Source organism: Tyto alba, unplaced genomic scaffold (assembly GCF_018691265.1).
Source record: "Tyto alba isolate M040663 unplaced genomic scaffold, T.alba_DEE_v4.0 Super-Scaffold_2, whole genome shotgun sequence".
NCBI lineage: Eukaryota > Metazoa > Chordata > Aves > Strigiformes > Tytonidae > Tyto > Tyto alba.
Window position 1 is genome coordinate 2,143,048 of NW_024881282.1, and position 16,235 is coordinate 2,159,282.

A 16,235-nucleotide genomic window follows, 5' to 3' on the forward strand; every position below is an offset into this window, starting at 1 on the left:
GCCGCCCCTCACGCCCTAGCCCCTCCCCTCTTCATATATTTTTTTAAAAACGTAAGTTTTCTTGGAAAATTTCTTTTCCACACAGATGTTATCAAAGCAGCTGCTTTATTTCAGTCCATACGGTGATACAGTCACCTTCATCGCCTCGCCCCACCCCCCCATTTTATTTCCCCACACCCCACCCTAGAAACAGCAGTTTTGCAGCAGTGAAAAAAAAAAACAAGTTGTTGCAACACAAGATCCTCTAACGCCTCAGAGCCGCTCTCCCAATTAAAAATGATCAAAGTTATCTTGTAAAAAGAAATATTACCTGTCACTAAAACCCTCTGTATAAAGCCTGGTCATCACAATAGCCTCAGAAATTTTTCTATACCTCAGAAACTTCTATATACACATCTCAAAACACGCTGTACAGGCAAATAAACTTAGAAGAGCTATTTCAACACATATCTCCACTATTTGGCTGATCCAAACACTTAAAGGTCAAAAAGCTGGTATCTCCTCACTATCCCATCTCTGCAGCATGTGTAGATTTGCTTCTCCCAAGAAGACACCTGAAAAAGAAGGGATAAAAAAAGGAGTATTTAAGCACAGTATCTCTTAAGTGACAGTTAAAGCTGCTCAGATAGCAGCTTTCCTTTCGGTCTTTTACAGAGGGAAGTGGAGGTGTCCCCTGAAACAGCATTAGCAGGTTTTAAAGGACATCTTAAGGATTCACCAGGAGCTCAGGGAACAGGGAAATGCTCACACAAGGGTGGCTCTGTTAGACCTGAAAGGGAAAAAAAGACTTTTTTCCACACTTTCCTCATGTTTTGCTCATGCCAATGAGTTGTTCAGGTCAAATCTCAGCCTCTGTGTGAGGCTGTTACCCTTCAGGGTGTGTGTTGGTTCGGAGAGAGGGAACGGGACCAAAACAAGAGCTAATTTTCACCAGCACTACCAGGTTGAGAGCCCAGGGAAACCAGGTCACCCTCCCCAGTCTGCACAAGCACAGCAGGGTGTCTGGAAACACAACAGCAAGACCTACTTTCTCGTCTTGAGTCACCAGGGTACAAGAGAAGACTGGCAGCTGCTGGTTTTACCCCAAAGATCCTCTGAGCACAATTAATTCACACTTCCCTACAGAAACACAGCTCTGCCAGAACTACTCCACCAACCAAGCTACTCCACTGTTTTAATTTTGCTCCTGCACGATGGAGATAATGCTGGCGTATACCACAGAAGATTTATTTATGCAAAATACTAAGATAATTCAGCTAGGAAAAATTTAAAAAAGCTTAGAAGTCAATCGTGTGAAGGAACTCGTTGTGAAGGCTGCCAAACCTCAAGATAAAGGCAGCTGCCTGCTACCTGACATCACTTTTCCCTACACCCTTTATCTTGGGCGATAGATCATATTCCTTACCTTGTACACAGGGTCACAGTCAGCTTCTGTGAGATCCAGGACATAATCAAGGTCTTGCTGAACAATAAAGCAGGTTCCATCACCTACACAAGCAGAAGAGATACCAAGCAAGGAAGGAATATCAGTCAATTAGTCAAATAAGCCGTGCTCTTAATTACAAACAGCACTAACAGACCCATCAGAAATGCTTGGAGCGCCCAGGAAGAGGGAGAAGTGCTGTGAGGATGTCAGAGCGATGGGAACAGGTTCTAATCATTGAAAGGGAACTTAGAGGCCCTGCTTTGAAGGATCACAGGAAAAAACAAAATCATAAGGCGAAAAGCAATCATGTAATATCATAGAATGGTTTGAGTTGGAAGGGAAATTAAAGCCCACCCAGTGTCACCCCCCTGCCCCGGGCAAGGACCTCTTCCCCCAGCCCAGGGTGCTCCCAGCCCCGTCCAACCTGCCCTTGAACCCTTCCAGGGAGGGGGCAGCCACAGCTTCTCTGGGCACCCTGTGCCAGCGCCTCCCCCCCCGCACAGGGAACAATTTCTGCCTTAGATGTCATCTAAATCTCCCCTCTCTCAGTTTAAAGATACACAGTTTAAATATAGATCCTACTGCATCATATTTTTGCCATGGACACTGCCCAACCAGCCAGCACTTAAATGTTAGAGAGCAACACCCAAAGAGCACAAAACTTACACAATTTCTAACGGCACAAGACAGCACTTGAGTTACCTTGGCTGGCAATAAACCCATCTCGGTATGGGAGCAGCGAAAGCACGGGTGCTCCTGATCTATGGATGACCTGGATTGGAGCTCTAGAAAAAGGAGCAGAAACAAGAGATGAGTATTATCATCTATAGTCAAGAGCCCATTCCAATGTGCAAACACTGAAAAAAGAATGTGAGCTCTTAGAAGATACACGAAGAAAACATACAGGACATGGGGTTAGCAAAGAGTCTCCATCCTCTAGAAGCAGACAGAAGTCAGCACTGGTTTCCTGCAGATGTTGCCAAAGGATAGAAATGGGAGTAAGTAGCTAACTAGCAGGTGACCACCAGCACGCCTCCACGGTGGATTACAGACAGGGTTTATCTTTACCAAGACACAGACAAAAGCTCGGAGCTCATCCAGCACGAAAGACTCTTCAGACTTCGGTGCCAGCCTCCCCAGCCCCACCCAAAAACACCATCTTGATGTCTTCCTGCTCAGATCTTGACTTTGACACTAACAGAAACCAATTTAGAGCAGATCCTGCGCTGGAATTTCCCCCTGGGGCTGGAATGAGCATCATTTGCCAGGTAAGTGGTAAGATTCTACAAAGACACTTAAGTCTCCCCATTGAAGGAGGGGAAGGTACTGTGCTTTTGGTGGGAGGAATACAGCTGTTAAGCTTTCTGCTAAATCTCCCTACATATATATGTACATAATTATATATAATCACACAGATATTAATATATAACATAATATGTACATTACATGATATAATTTATATAAAATGTGTTATCATTTTTAATATATAATTTTATATATGAAGCAATAATCTGAGAGGTAAGGCTCTGCCAAGAGCATCCCTGGTCAGAAATCAAGACTGAAAAGCCTTTCAGTAACTCAGGAACCTGCACAGAGCCTACAGTCTTTTAGGAGGCACTTTCCAGAGAAGATCCCATTAGATTACCAACACAAGCAAGAGTATCCTCCTCAGCGCTCCCCAGGAAAAAGAAACATCTACAGGAGGCACAGAAGCTCACAGTGCCATGGCTTGGGCTGTATCCACCCTTCAGAAGGGGGATTGTCTGCCAGCAGCCTCCATCTGGCTCTCTTTCCCAGCCAAAAAACTAGCTGCCATTGAAATATTTGCAGCCCCAAGCACTCACTTTGTGTTTCTCACATCCAGTTGATATATGTTCCCATCCTGAGTCCCTGCTAGGATATAGGTACTTGAGAGGAATGTGCAGCAGTTGAATGCATCAGATCCAATGAAGAGGAACACCTGAGAGCACAGAAACAAATGCAAGTGTCAGATAGTCACAGATGAGGACACAGGACACCCAGCAGAAGGAAGCAATTTATTTAGAAGTCAGTACAGTCGCTTCCATGAGTCATGGCACAAAGTGGCAAACCCAGAGCTAGGTTAATAATCCTTCAGCTCTGCTCCAAGACATGCAGAAGAAGAGAGCTCCAAGCTCAGTCTTGCCAAGTCAGCACAGACAGTGCAATCAGTGAATGCTCCTGCGTCTCCTATGGAGAAAGGATGTGTCACTGTGACAGACAAACCGATGCTGAGCTCAAACTAATCTTCACACACCCATGGAGCAGCGAGACCAGACCTGCACAGCAGGTTGACAAAGAACACTCCTTCCTCCCAGAGCCACAGTCATTGGTACTGAGGCTGTGAGCTTTTTCCAGGTGAGCCCTTGCAATCTCACGGAGCAGCCTTGGTGAACATAGATGTTCCACCCAAACTCTGCGTGTCACAAACACCACAAGCAGTTCATGGAATCACAGACTGGTTTGGGTTGGAAGGGAACTTAAAAATCATCCAGTGCCACCCCCTGCCCCGGGCAGGGACACCTTCCCCCAGCCCAGGGTGCTCCCAGCCCCGTCCAACCTGCCCTTGAACCCTTCCAGGGAGGGGGCAGCCATAGCTTCTCTGGGCACCCTGGGCCAGCGCCTCACCCCCCGCACAGGGAACAATTTCTGCTTTAGGTCTCATCTAAATCTGCCCTCTCTCAGTTTAAAAACGTCACCCCTCGTCCTACCCCCACCCCCTGATCAAGAGCCCCTCCCCACCTTTCCTGTCCCCCCTTTAAGCCCTGGGAGGCTGCTCGAAGGTCTCCCCGGAGCCTTCTCTTCTCCAGGCTGAACCCCCCCAACTCTCTCAGCCCGGCCTCCCAAGGGAGCTGCTCCAGCCCCCCCAGCATCTTCGTGGCCTCCTCTGGCCCCGCTCGAGCAGCTCCGTGTCCTTCTGCTGTTGGGGGCCCCCGAGCTGGCCCCAGCACTGCAGGGGGGTCTCCCCAGAGCGGAGCAGAGGGGGAGAATCCCCTCCCTGGCCCTGCTGCCCCCCCTGCTCTGGCTGCAGCCCAGGGCACGGGTGGGTTCTGGGCTGGGAGCACACGGTGCTGGCTCACAGGCAGTTTTTCCCTCACCAACACCCCCCCAAGTCCCTCTCCTTGGGGCTGCTCTGCATCCCCTCCTCGCCCAGCCTGGATTTGTGCTGGGGATTGTCCCAACCCATGGGCAGGACCTTGCCCTTGGCCTTGTTGAACTCCATGAGGTTCACACGGTCCCACCTCTCCAGCCTGCCCAGGTCCCTCTGGATGGCATCCCTGCCCTCAGCGTGTCACCGCACCCCACAGCTCGGTGTCATCAGTGAACTCGCTGAGGGTGCATCGATCCCGCTGTCCCTCTCACCAACAAAGATGTTAAACAGCGCCGGGCCCAACCCCAACCCCTGAGGAACAGCACTCGTCACCACTCTCCACTTGGACATGGAGCCGTTGACCACAACTCTGAGTGTGACCATCCAGCCAATTCCTCATCCACCAAGTGGTCCATCTGTCAAATCCTTGTCTCTCCAATTTCAAGTCAAGTGTTTGACCTGCTACTCATCAGAAGCTCCTGTCCTACTGCCCAGGATGGTCTCAATAAAATTTTCAGTACTTGAGATCTACCAAGTCCATCTCCCTTTGCCAAGAGGAGGTAGAAGGACTGGTGACCACCTAAGGCCTCCTTCACACCCTCCTTAAAACACCTGCCAGAAAAAAACAGCAACTTTACAGGTTGGCTGCATGAGGCAGCCTGCAGTTCCTGCTTTCACAATGACATCTACTGGCCACTGTTTAAATAAGTCTTCCTCACACCTGGGTTAAATTAGTGAGCAATTCTTACTCAACTCCCCCACATACAAATCTGGCCAGTAGGAAGGAGATAAAAATATTATTGTACCAGTTTTTAGTCTCTCCTCCATGGACTACACATGGGGGAGAACACTACAGTGATGACCTTGGCCAAAGGCAGGCAGATCAGCCCTCTCCTGCCTCCAGCCTGGTTCTGTCCCTTTGTGCCACATGGTGAACCTCACCAGGGAAACAGAATGGGATTAACACTAACCAGTTCACCCATCTAGTTTTAACCTGGCTCAGTTCCTCAGCCTAGTGGTCTGCAGAGTCATGTAAAGAGCAGCTTACAAACCAAGGAGCTACTGCAGCAGCAATGGAAACAAAGGGACTGGAGCTGATTTTATAGCAGCAACTCAGGACAATCTCCCAGGCAAGGACTTATCATCTCAGACTACTTACCGGCTGCCTACTCTGCAGTCCCACGCCTTGAAGTTTCTTGTCTTCTCGAGCCAGCAGCAGGATTTTCCCTTCTGTCCCAATCTCACGTTCACCTGACAAAAGGACAACAGTTAATTCCAGCTACGGCTATGCAACAAATCTTGATGGTACCAAAACCTGGATCACCCCTGCTGAACCTACAGCAACATTCCTCCAGACCCTAAGACACCAGCAGGGTAGGCCAGTAATCAAGGAAACCCCAGTCTTAGTCACTCAAACTGCTTGATAAGGCTCAATTCCTCCTCAGGACTCAAGTGCTCTATTCTGGTGACCCCAGTTCTCCCCCTCTAGGTGGCACAAGGGCACACAGCAGCAAGCAACATGCTCAGGATTATAGGTGACAAACCAAAGCAGTTCGGGACAGGGGAATGAAGATTCATATTAAGAGAAAGATGCTTACTAGGAGCTTTTTCAGGCGTGCCCAGGTTCAGTGAGTTGTCAGCAGCACCCACGGCAATGCCGTTGACAGGAGAGCCGCAGTCAGCGATGACACCCAGACAGGCAGATTTTCCACAGTCCCAGAGACGGGCAGTACCATCTCTGGAGCAGGAAAGGACATTTCTTCCCCGATCCACAATGGCAGTGTCCAAAATACCTGCATCACAGCAAAGGCTGTGTTCAGACAGACAGTGTGGAAGGCAGATAGACAAAGGACTTAATTTCCCAAGGGAAACTCAACTACAAGTCCCAAGCCACTGTCCCCAGAGTGCTACCAGTCACATACAACCAAATTGTGTGTGCTGCCACATTGGGCAGGGAGACACATCTAGGAAGAGACATATGTGGAAGGCAGCAGCTCCCAGCAAACCATACAGAATGGGAGCCACCACCTGGCTCAAAGGCAAGATATTACCAACAAAATGATTGGCAACACCTCGCCTCAGACTGAGCTGATACCGCAGCTGCTGTCAAGTTTCTACCTCTAAAATTAACCTCTAACTTGAGCAGAAAACAGTCTGGACCATCATGCTTAAAATGTTACCAAGTCCACCTCTGCATAATCACAAAATCTGTGTGAAGCAAGCAGCATTCACTTTATCCAGCTACAGCAACATCAAAAGATCAGTTTTTCCGCAGATGCCAATGTCCCCTAATGACTTTTATTTCATTGTGGGATGTTGAGTCTAGATCTGAAAAATGACGCAGTGTTTTTTTGGAAGGGAACAGTCAGATGGTTAGTAGATTTAATTGATGTTTTCCCTACAGAAGCAGTTATTAAACATGACAAGCTCAAGTGATAGGACAAGCCAAGCAAACTGAGTGCAGCAGTTTGGGCTAGAGTTACAAGCGGTGAATAAAGTCAACTTCAGAGCCATCAGGAGCCAGGCAGCATCATTCTGACTAAAGCTGTGGTACACCACCTGCCATGATTTGTTTGCAGGACATTTGCAGCAAAAGATTTTGAATCCACACAAGTAAATCACATGAGAACAATGGCAGGTTCAGTGCAAGACAAGTTTCCGAGTTAATCAAATTTTGGGCAACCAGCCACGTTGCTTATTAACCTTTTTGATAAAGCTTTGCACCTTGTGAGACAAGGAAAACAAGAGCCTGTATGGAGCTTGCTCAGGGAGGAGTTCACTTGGGGCAGGGTTTTGGGCATCTGATGCCACATCGGCAACACACTGGCACTTGCTCACAATCACCCAAGCACTCAAGTTGGCAACCCTTAGGAAGCAATCACCACGAAGACAGCATCACTGGCCACTGTGCTCTGGGCCAAGCGTAAACAGGGGTGAAATGGGAGCCTGATTAAGCATTACACATAAATCCACACTGCTTCTGAATAGTGGGTCCTGGAAACCAAATATTCTTTGAGATCAGCAGAGGCCCAGAAGCTTGATCACAGCTCCTGGGAGCCTTTCTGGGTAGCTCATTTTCCATCCTTTGCAGGTCTTCTCTAGGATTAAAACAGCATCAACTGGAGGAGTTTGTAGTGTGGACCCTGAATGCATGGAACAGCACTAAACTCACTATGTAAGGTGGCCAGTGCATCCTCTACATGAGGACACAAAGAGGGTGAAGAATTTACTCTCGTTTTCAGCAGCATGACCATCAGCAGGGGCAGAGCTGAACATCTGCCCTCAGCACAAGGATGAACAAGCTTATTCCAGCCCTTCTTAAGAAATAATCATGTAAGTATCCTTGCAGCTGTTCTTGTTGTGCCTTACTCACTCAACAGCACATGTCCTCAAAGTAGGTAACTGCCTGCCAGAGTTCTGCAACTTGATAATAAACTTCTATATGGTTTTCTGGGCAAGGAAAACAAACAAAAAACCCCAACAAAAAAAAAATGAGAAGCAGCTCTGGAGCAACTGAAGGTGAGCAGGATGATCTGGGTGCAAGCAAGAGGCATTCCCAGTGTAGGCAGCAAGGCTACTGAATGCAGGTCAGAGTTCTCGAGAGCTGCGACTGCCCTGGAGGAACACAACACACTCTGCCTCCACCTCTGTCACTCGCAACAGACTAATGAACTGCTTCCTCTCTCTTTTTACCTTAATGAAGAAAACATGGGTTGGTGAGATAAAGTTTCATCTAATACAACTCCTAAGTTGCTAGAGCTTGATAAAGATACTCCAGACATCAAATACAAATGCACAGCACAAAGTGCAGCAGGCTGGTGACTGAACATTAGCCCTCAGGTGCAAGACAATTATACACACAGCAGATCAAGCATTTTAAAGGATGAGTACTCTGTACCTCCTTTGTGACCTTTAAACGTTACTACGCAGCTGGCATCTTCTGCTGACCAGATCTTTAGTTGGCCATCCATTCCCCCACTCAGAACCACGAGGCCCGATGGGAAAAACCTGCAACAATTCACATCATACACATGGCCTTCCAATAGTCTCTGGAAAAACAAAGAACTATGTGCTAGTTCCATTGTTATCATCCTTATGCCGAGCAATTTCTGAGCTATGACGCTGGAAAACTTGGTGTTCCCACGTGGGCAGAGGATTAAGCTCAAATCCTCTGGGTTTGCATTCCTGGAATGGACTTGTCTGAAATCAAGGCAGTCAAAAAGCTACCAGGTACACTTTGGGCCTCCCTCTACCATTTCAGTAGCTAATTACATAACAAAGGATACTACATGTTTCTAACAACAAGTTAAATGTCTTTGCCCTCTGCCAAACAAGCAGCTGACAGGTCGAGCTCCTCAAGGAACACCTTAACTGACAAGGATGCTAGCCATGTTGGGGTTAGTCCATCACAGGCAGGAGTCTTTTTTCCTCACCTCTTCTCTACTGCAGAGGAAATTCAGTGCTTGTACCATGCAGGTTAGGAGCTGTCATTCCTAACTACCCATTCTCATTCTCACCCTGGGTCTCCTTTCCGGACTGCTGAGCATCGAGTCACACTTTCCAACAGATTTGACTTAAAACCTCTGAGTTGTCAAGTTTCAATTAGCTTTTCAGTCAAAAGCCAGATTCTTGCCTGTCCCAGTCCACAGCGTGTGGACAGCCTGACCACAGCTGAATGTGTGTTGTCTGTGACATTACCGAAATCAATGTCAAAGCTAGATGCTCTTACTCTTATTTCTCCATTTGCAGCCTGCCAGATTTTCATGGTCCCATCTGTGCTGGTAGACACGCCAAGCCCTCCACCACTGGAAATATCAAGACAGGTAATCTGCAGGAGGGTAAAAACACCAAATGTTAGTTTTATATGAGCCTGTATACAGGTATTTCTGCTGAAGAGCCTAACTCTGTACTGGGGGAGGCCTGCTAAGTAGATCATTCAGCACTGTTATCTCCCCAAGACATACTGCTGAACTCATTTAAAAACACCCTAAAGAGCTTCCATACTTCTAGCTAAACAGTTTCAGCCTGATAATATCCTAACATTTAAGCAAAGACTTCACAGGCTTTCTAGACTCACCCTCTCAATATGTTTTATGAGATATTAATTGAGCCCTTAAGAAGGCAAAAAAAAAAAAAAAAAAACCAACTGGATCCTGAAGAGCAGGACAAGGGCAGCATAAAAATAAGTTCTCCTTAATTTATCTGTTCACACAGATTGATGCATTCCTCCTTCAAGACCGAGCTGCTGATCTGGGCTGACACGTAGCCAGGGCTCAGACAAGTTGGGTGACTGGAACCTAACACAAAGCACCCCAGATTTCTTGTAATTGCCACCAAATTTGACAGATAAATTGTTTTTCTCTACCTGCGACTCTGCAGAGATCTGCAAAGCAGGGAGAAAAAGAAATGCTAAGTCAGAAGCCAACACAAACAGCAGCTGTATTTCAGGTTTACTCCAGGTGAAGCGGAAATCTGGATTTTTTCTAGCAACTCTTGTACACAGATTAAAAAAATTGAGCCAAGTTGTTCCAAGCTAGCCTGAGATAACCAGCAACTTGAGAGTGCCCTGACTCACAAGCCCACAAGACATTGTTTGAGATATTTATGAAGCCAATGACACAGCCTAAATTTTCTGAAACACTGACTCAAAACCAGTTCCTTATGCAGGCAGGCTAACCCCTCACACAAGTCTATCACACTAAGGTGTTAACAACTACCCTCTTTGCATAAACACTGGGAGAGATGAACACTTTTGATGACAGCAGATGTTGATCTTATGTTCTTGCCGAAGGGTAGCCTTTCCTGTGATGCCAGGCATCGTTGCTGCCATTTGGGAAGGATAGATGTATTTTAGTTGTGCATGAAATAACAGGTATTCTAGCCTTGAAAGAAATGATCACATCTTCCAACTGATAGAGGTATTTCCAATATAGATTGCAGCAACACTAAACAGACTGAAAAAACAACTATACAGATTTTGTTAGCACAAAGGTTAACACAAGCACTGCATCCTTCAAAAAGCAGCAGAACTATCACAACTATGTAGTGGAATAGCTGCCTTGTCTTGCAAGATTTGGATACTGGAGTCACAGTGTATTACCTCCAAAAGCTTCCTAGTAATTGCATTTGCACTCCATGGATTAGAAAAAATACTGTAGTGGTGAAATGCACTGACAGAAGTGAGAAATGCAGATCATTGTTGCATCACCATTCTGTCCCCTCAACACCACAATGCACAGGTTTCTAGTCTTACTTTGCAGAGTCTGTCAGCGCGCTTGCATGTCCCGACCACCTGGTGGGGCAGGTAAGGGATGAAGCTGCTCATCTTCATCCCAGGCTCCAAATTAAATGCTTTTCTGAACAATTAACTGTTCTTATCCATCCACATGCACGCGCTCAGCCTTAGCTAGCAGCCAGCCTGAAGAGACAGTTGGATTTACTAGTACTTTCACAGGGAAACCTGAAGATATGATTAGATTGAGAAACCTTGTCAAGAAAGATGACAGCTAAAGGCCTGAGATTTAAGGACAATGCCCTCTGGCAGACCAAGGACAAGAGACCTGCATCAATATCCAGCTGTTTCCAGATGTTAAGGAGGATCTCCTATGGCATCCTATTGCCGCACGTGCATCAGCCAGGGTTTGTGGGGACATGATATGTCACACTTCAGTCCCAAGTTCTCCTATTTGATCAAAAGTCAGACCAAACTGCTCTCCTGAAAAGCTCCAACAGCTCAAATCACAACAGGGTGCAGGATCAATACTCAACCACTTAAAAAAAATATTGGGAATTATAACAGGAATTAGAAGATTTAAATAACAGCACAAGATAACGGTTTAGCTGTTAGAACAGCTGTTAAGTACATTTACTTACATATTGGTAATGTGAGAAATACATTGGTAACACAAGTAGTATTTTATATAACAAACCAATCTGTGGTAATTTGCTCCTTGGTTTAAAAAAAAAAAACAACCCACAAAACCAAAACTGTGAAGGTCATTCAAACAGGAACAAAAAGCCTCACTGACACGTGACATACTCCCAAATTTTCAGGAGGGAGCTGTAAACAGGCAAGGCCAAGCACAAGTGCTCAGAACAAGAGGCAGCAGGTAAAAAGGATAACTGGAGCTTAGTCCACACCAATTTAAACTCATCTACATATTAATAGATATTGCTTCAGCTGCCTTCCAGAGAGATCTGCAGTGCAGCTGTAACCCATCACACTCATTTGACAGCAGACTAAACACACCCACATTTCCATTTTGCTGTGCTTTGAATGCATTTATCACACAAAAGGGCAGCTGGGGACTCTTAAGTAGCACAAAGCTCAGAGAAGTGATTCACCTCTGTCTCCAGAGCTGCCTTACTGCCAAGCTCCATCTCTCAGCAGAGCCTCGCTTCCTCTTAAAACAGCTGTAAGAGATATGGAATTGCCTTTCTGTCAAAACGCACCTTGATTTATACCGCTTTTGAGCTTCATTAACAGAGACTGACTTTTCAGCATTTTCAGCTGGGTTTATCACAACAGTTTACTCAATAAATCACAAGACAAGAGTACTAAAATATCTCCAGGAGCCTTTGGAGGACTCCCTGTAGGGCAGGCGGCCGTACCTGCAGGCTACACACTCCCTAGTTTCTTGAATAATTTCCACATAGGGTTAAGTGTTCAGCAAAACGACAGACTCCATCCCAGCAAAGTCAAGTTATGTGCTTCTCTTCAGTGAAGAAATGAAATTTCAGGTCAGAACCAGCCGCTATGTATCACTGTTCAGTGAGAAGCTGCATCCATTGTACCCATCAATCATGGGGTGCAGTAAGAAATTATACAGCAAAATGAGCTGGACTGCGTTTAAGTGAGAAGTTCATGCAATTTCTTTATTTTTTTAAATACAAGCTGAGCTTTCCTGGTTTCTGAATTCCCACTAGGTCACTGAGTTTATGCAAAATTTAATTCCCGGCACCACAAACAGAAATTCATACGGTGAACATCAGAGACAGACAACTTAATTACATGGAAGCAAACAGCTGCTGGGGATAGATTTGAACCAGTCATAGATTAAAAACTCAGTGCCTGGTACCTCTTATTTTTATCTTGTTTTTTCACACACCTTACTCCTTTACAAGGGGATCTGTCATAGGCCTGAAGTGAACAGAAATTAAATCACTTGCAAGAAAACAATCTAAAGAATTATAGACATTATTTTGGGGGGATAAGCTTAACCAAGATCAAGTTTCCTAAATTTCTATGGTTTGATATGTTTTTTTACCTAGTTGACAAAGTCATGCTGCAGGTCACCCCTCAGAACGAGCAAGCAATAATCAGAAACACATTATGAAAGTTCCCGGTCGCTTGCAGTTATTTCCCACTCACTCTGCAAAGTTACTTACGCTTTTCTGATGAATTCTACAAAAAGTTGTGTACGGGGCCAGGAACTTTGTGGACACATTTTCGTGAGGACAAGAAATGAGAATACTTTTCTAGAGGAGGAAAAAGAATTAGAAGTGCTGTTAGTCCTACTGAAACACAGAGCTTGCCAAGGTAGGGCTACAATCTGGTCCCGACTGGTCTCTCACAGTCTAAAGAGTGATGGAAGGTGCAGTGTTGGGTTTGTCTTCTTATATCTCCTCAAGATGCAGACCCTGGGTGGCAAGGGATGGCCACTACGGCTTGGCCACTATGACACACAGCCCCAACATGACTATGGGATGCTACAGACTAGTTCCAGAGCACTGGACAGGCAGGAGGCCAAGGCCAGCTGGGGAGAGACATGCAGGGGACTGGGTGACAGCTTTAGGCTGCAATTTTGTAAGAGGATCACCCTTTTGCACGAGGAAGATGGTCACCAACCCCCGCTCCACCTCAGCCCCAGCACCTTGGTGACTTCCCCAACCACGAAGCCCTCGGAAGCGGCGATGTCAGGGACACCCTCAGTGCTGAGCCCGCGGCGGGTCAGGCTGCCATACAGAGTCGGCTTCCCTGTGGGGAGAGGAGCCATCAGCTCAGCCACACCCCCGGACTCCCTCCAACCCCTCCTAATCCACAGGGCACCCTCACCCCCTCCTAAATGAGGGGGCACATCCGCAATCACCCTCACCTAGTCCTAACTCACAAGTTGCCCCTCACCCACCCTCATGGCACCTCCCAACCACCCTCACCCCGTTCTAAACGAGGGGGCACCCCTACAAGCACCCTCATCCCTTCCTAACCCCCAGAACACCCCCCCAACCGCCCCCACCCTCTCCTAAACGAGGGGACGCCCCCTCACCCGCCTCCACCCCCTCCTAACCCACAGGGCATACGCTCACAACCGCCCTCACCCCCTCCTAATACCCAAGGCTCCTTCGAGCCGCCCAGACACCTCCTCAGCCCACCTCCCCCTCAAGACACCCGCAGGCCCCTCAGCACTCACCGGGGCTCCGGCAGCTGAGCCAGGCCTCGCCCTCGTCCCTCCTGTGGAGAAAAGAAGCGGAAGATGAGGGCGGGGGCCCGCAGGCAGCAGAAGGGACCCGGTAGAGCCGTACCCACCTCAGCGCCTGGCTCCAGTCGCTCTGGATTCGCAGCGTGGCCGCCATTTTGCCGAGACACCCCCTCCACTTCCGCCTTCTTCTTTCCCGTCAGCCCCTGCGGAAGGGGGGCGCGGGAGGGGAACGCTATCCAATGAGAGAGCGATCCCGCGGCCACGCCCCGACCCGGAAGTGCCTGCTCCGACGCCAGCCTTAAAGGGGCCTCGGTGCGCTGGTGAGATGCATGAGGGAGGGGTGAACACCCATGGGTGGGTGCGTGAGGGGGAATGGGCAGCTATGGGTTGGGGAGGGTGCTGGGCACTCATGGGTGGGTGCTGTGGGTGCTCTGAGTACCTATGGGGGATGAGGAGGATGGGCATTATGGGTTGGAGGGCATACTGGGCACCCATGGGCGGGGGTAAGGTGCGGGGGGGATGCTGGGCAGTAAGGTGCATGGAGGGAGGGGTGGGGGGGGCATGTGGTGCTGAGCTCCTCCTGGAGGAGGCATGGAGTGTATAGGGGCACCCATTGGGGGCATAGGCACCCACAGGGATGGGGGGGGGGGGGGGGGGCGCAGAGCTTGCTGAGCACCCTGGGGAGGGGGGTACCCCCCCCCCTCAAAAAAAAGGGGGGGCGATAACCCAAGCAGTGCTCTGAGGGGGAAGGCAGCACCCCAATGCCTGCCCCCCTCCCTCCAGCCCGGCCATGGCGAGGCCCGGTCACGCCAGGAGCCGTCCGTCACGGGAGGAAGAGGAGGAGGAGGAGGAAGACCCAGTGGACGCCATGATTTTGCGGACGGGCTGTGCGGCGCAGCACCGGGAGCTGCAGGAGTGCATGGCGGAGCGGCGGGACTGGCGGCACTGCCAAACCCAAGTCCGGGCTTTCGGCGAGTGCATGGCCCAGCGGCAACGGGCCAAGGAACCGCGGCGGGCAGCCGGCTCCCCCCAAACCCAGCCCTCTCCTGAATGAAATCCCCAACTGGTCCCACCAACCACGGGTACCCCAGGAATGGGGTAACTGCGGTGTCGGGGAAAATTAAATCCAGTGGTTGTTGTCCTGTGCCGACGCGCTCAGCTCCATCTGTGCCACTGCAGATAAACAGCTTGGAGGGGATGGTTGAGGGGTGAGATTGGGATTTTTCAGCCCAAAACTGTCCCAAACCAAGAGCATTCACAGCCCACAGCCTGGGTCTCAGCTCCGCAACAGCCCTAATGTGGATTTCCAATCCGTGTCCTTCCATCCACCATCACAAGGCTTTTCCCAGCAGTGATAACCTTGTGTCCCACAGGACAGGATTTTAGGTGGGATTTCTCTCCTGGGAAGCACCAAGAGCATTGGGGATGGGGAAAAAAAGGCTCTTACAGAACGGGATGCTCCTCTGAGCACCACCTCCCAAATAAGCTCTGAAAACGAAAATAGAAATGCTTTTTGTAGGCTGGAAAGAGAAGGGCATCTGTGGCTTTTGCCAGGGGGAATTTTCCAGGCTGTTTCCCAGAGATGCGAGTGCTGGGGCTGCCAGCCAAAAAATCACAACCAGCATGGGACCACAAATAAATATCCATCAACCCCCAAGCAGCCCCAGTTTGGAGGAGAGGACTAATGAGCTATTTTTCCTCTTTTAAAGATCTGGTGCTTAGAAAGGAGGGAAACAAAAAAAAAAAAAAAACCTCAAACCAGGTTTGGGACATGAACAGAACCTCCTCTTAGACACTTACCAAACCAGAGCTCAAATTTTGTTAAACTTCGTAATGGGATGGTGTGACCAGGTGTCATCTCAGCTCCAGCCTAAATAAAAACAGCCACGTGCACCTCTCAGAATTTGAAATAACAAGGATTACAGCAAAAACTCAGGTGCTGCAACCCATCTGACCCAGCGCCTGTATGTGCACCCAAAAGTCACAGCTCCTGCAGACTCTAGGTTTTTGAGGATGGTGATAAGCTGCTAAGCAGCCCAGCCAAATTTAGGGCATCCTCGGTTCCCCATCCTTTGAGAAAAGCAACAGTCCTAGGAAAAATCATTTGGCACCATCCTGGGAAGCTCCCCAAACTGCTTTGTGCTTCTGAGATTTGTCCCTTTGAGGCACAAGGAATTTCTCCCTTTCAAAATGGCTGTTGTAAGAAGTAGATTGGCTTCAGGGATCCAGGGGAATATTTATCCTTTATGGCTTAAAAGGCAAATCAGAAATTAAGAAGAAA

General features: G+C 48.3%; 2 protein-coding genes across 4 annotated transcripts; one reads left to right on the forward strand and one right to left on the reverse strand.

The window, feature by feature from the left end:
• Positions 1 to 86: 86 nt before the first annotated feature.
• Positions 87 to 14,160, reverse strand: PAAF1 (proteasomal ATPase associated factor 1). Its single transcript, XM_042792180.1, has 12 exons — positions 14,062 to 14,160; positions 13,946 to 13,986; positions 13,409 to 13,512; positions 12,924 to 13,013; positions 9,265 to 9,363; positions 8,434 to 8,584; positions 6,134 to 6,328; positions 5,695 to 5,786; positions 3,271 to 3,386; positions 2,129 to 2,211; positions 1,406 to 1,488; positions 87 to 554 (listed from the first exon to the last, which is right to left on the reverse strand). Exons 1-12 carry the CDS (start codon positions 14,106 to 14,108, stop codon positions 477 to 479), a joined length of 1,179 nt encoding a protein of 392 aa, XP_042648114.1. The 5' UTR covers positions 14,109 to 14,160; the 3' UTR covers positions 87 to 476.
• Positions 14,161 to 14,203: 43 nt separating this feature from the next.
• LOC116961111 (cytochrome c oxidase assembly factor 4 homolog, mitochondrial) lies at positions 14,204 to 15,101 on the forward strand. Of its 3 annotated transcripts, none has more exons than XM_032990809.2 (2): positions 14,204 to 14,274; positions 14,738 to 15,101. In XM_032990809.2, exon 2 carries the CDS (start codon positions 14,745 to 14,747, stop codon positions 15,006 to 15,008), a length of 264 nt encoding a protein of 87 aa, XP_032846700.2. In that variant the 5' UTR covers positions 14,204 to 14,274; positions 14,738 to 14,744; the 3' UTR covers positions 15,009 to 15,101. The 3 variants fall into 3 exon arrangements, with proteins under 3 accessions (XP_032846700.2, XP_042648115.1, XP_032846699.2); XM_042792181.1 differs by having other exon boundaries at positions 14,225 to 14,312; XM_032990808.2 differs by having other exon boundaries at positions 14,225 to 14,308.
• The last annotated feature ends 1,134 nt before the right edge of the window (positions 15,102 to 16,235 follow it).

Bases quoted from the DNA above. Each gene is read 5' to 3' on its own strand.
- PAAF1 (XM_042792180.1), bottom strand. From the start codon at position 14,108: ATGGCGGCCACGCTGCGAATCCAGAGCGACTGGAGCCAGGCGCTGAG. The intron at 3,387-5,694 runs GTAAGTAGTCTG...CTGTGCTCTCAG, and splicing joins GACTGCAGAGTAGGCAGCCG to GTGTTCCTCTTCATTGGATC. The intron at 2,212-3,270 runs GTGAGTGCTTGG...TCCTTTTTCTAG, and splicing joins CTGGATGTGAGAAACACAAA to AGCTCCAATCCAGGTCATCC.
- LOC116961111 (XM_032990808.2), top strand. From the start codon at position 14,280: ATGCATGAGGGAGGGGTGAACACCCATGG. The intron at 14,309-14,737 runs GTGGGTGCGTGA...CCCTCCCTCCAG, and splicing joins GGAGGGGTGAACACCCATGG to CCCGGCCATGGCGAGGCCCG.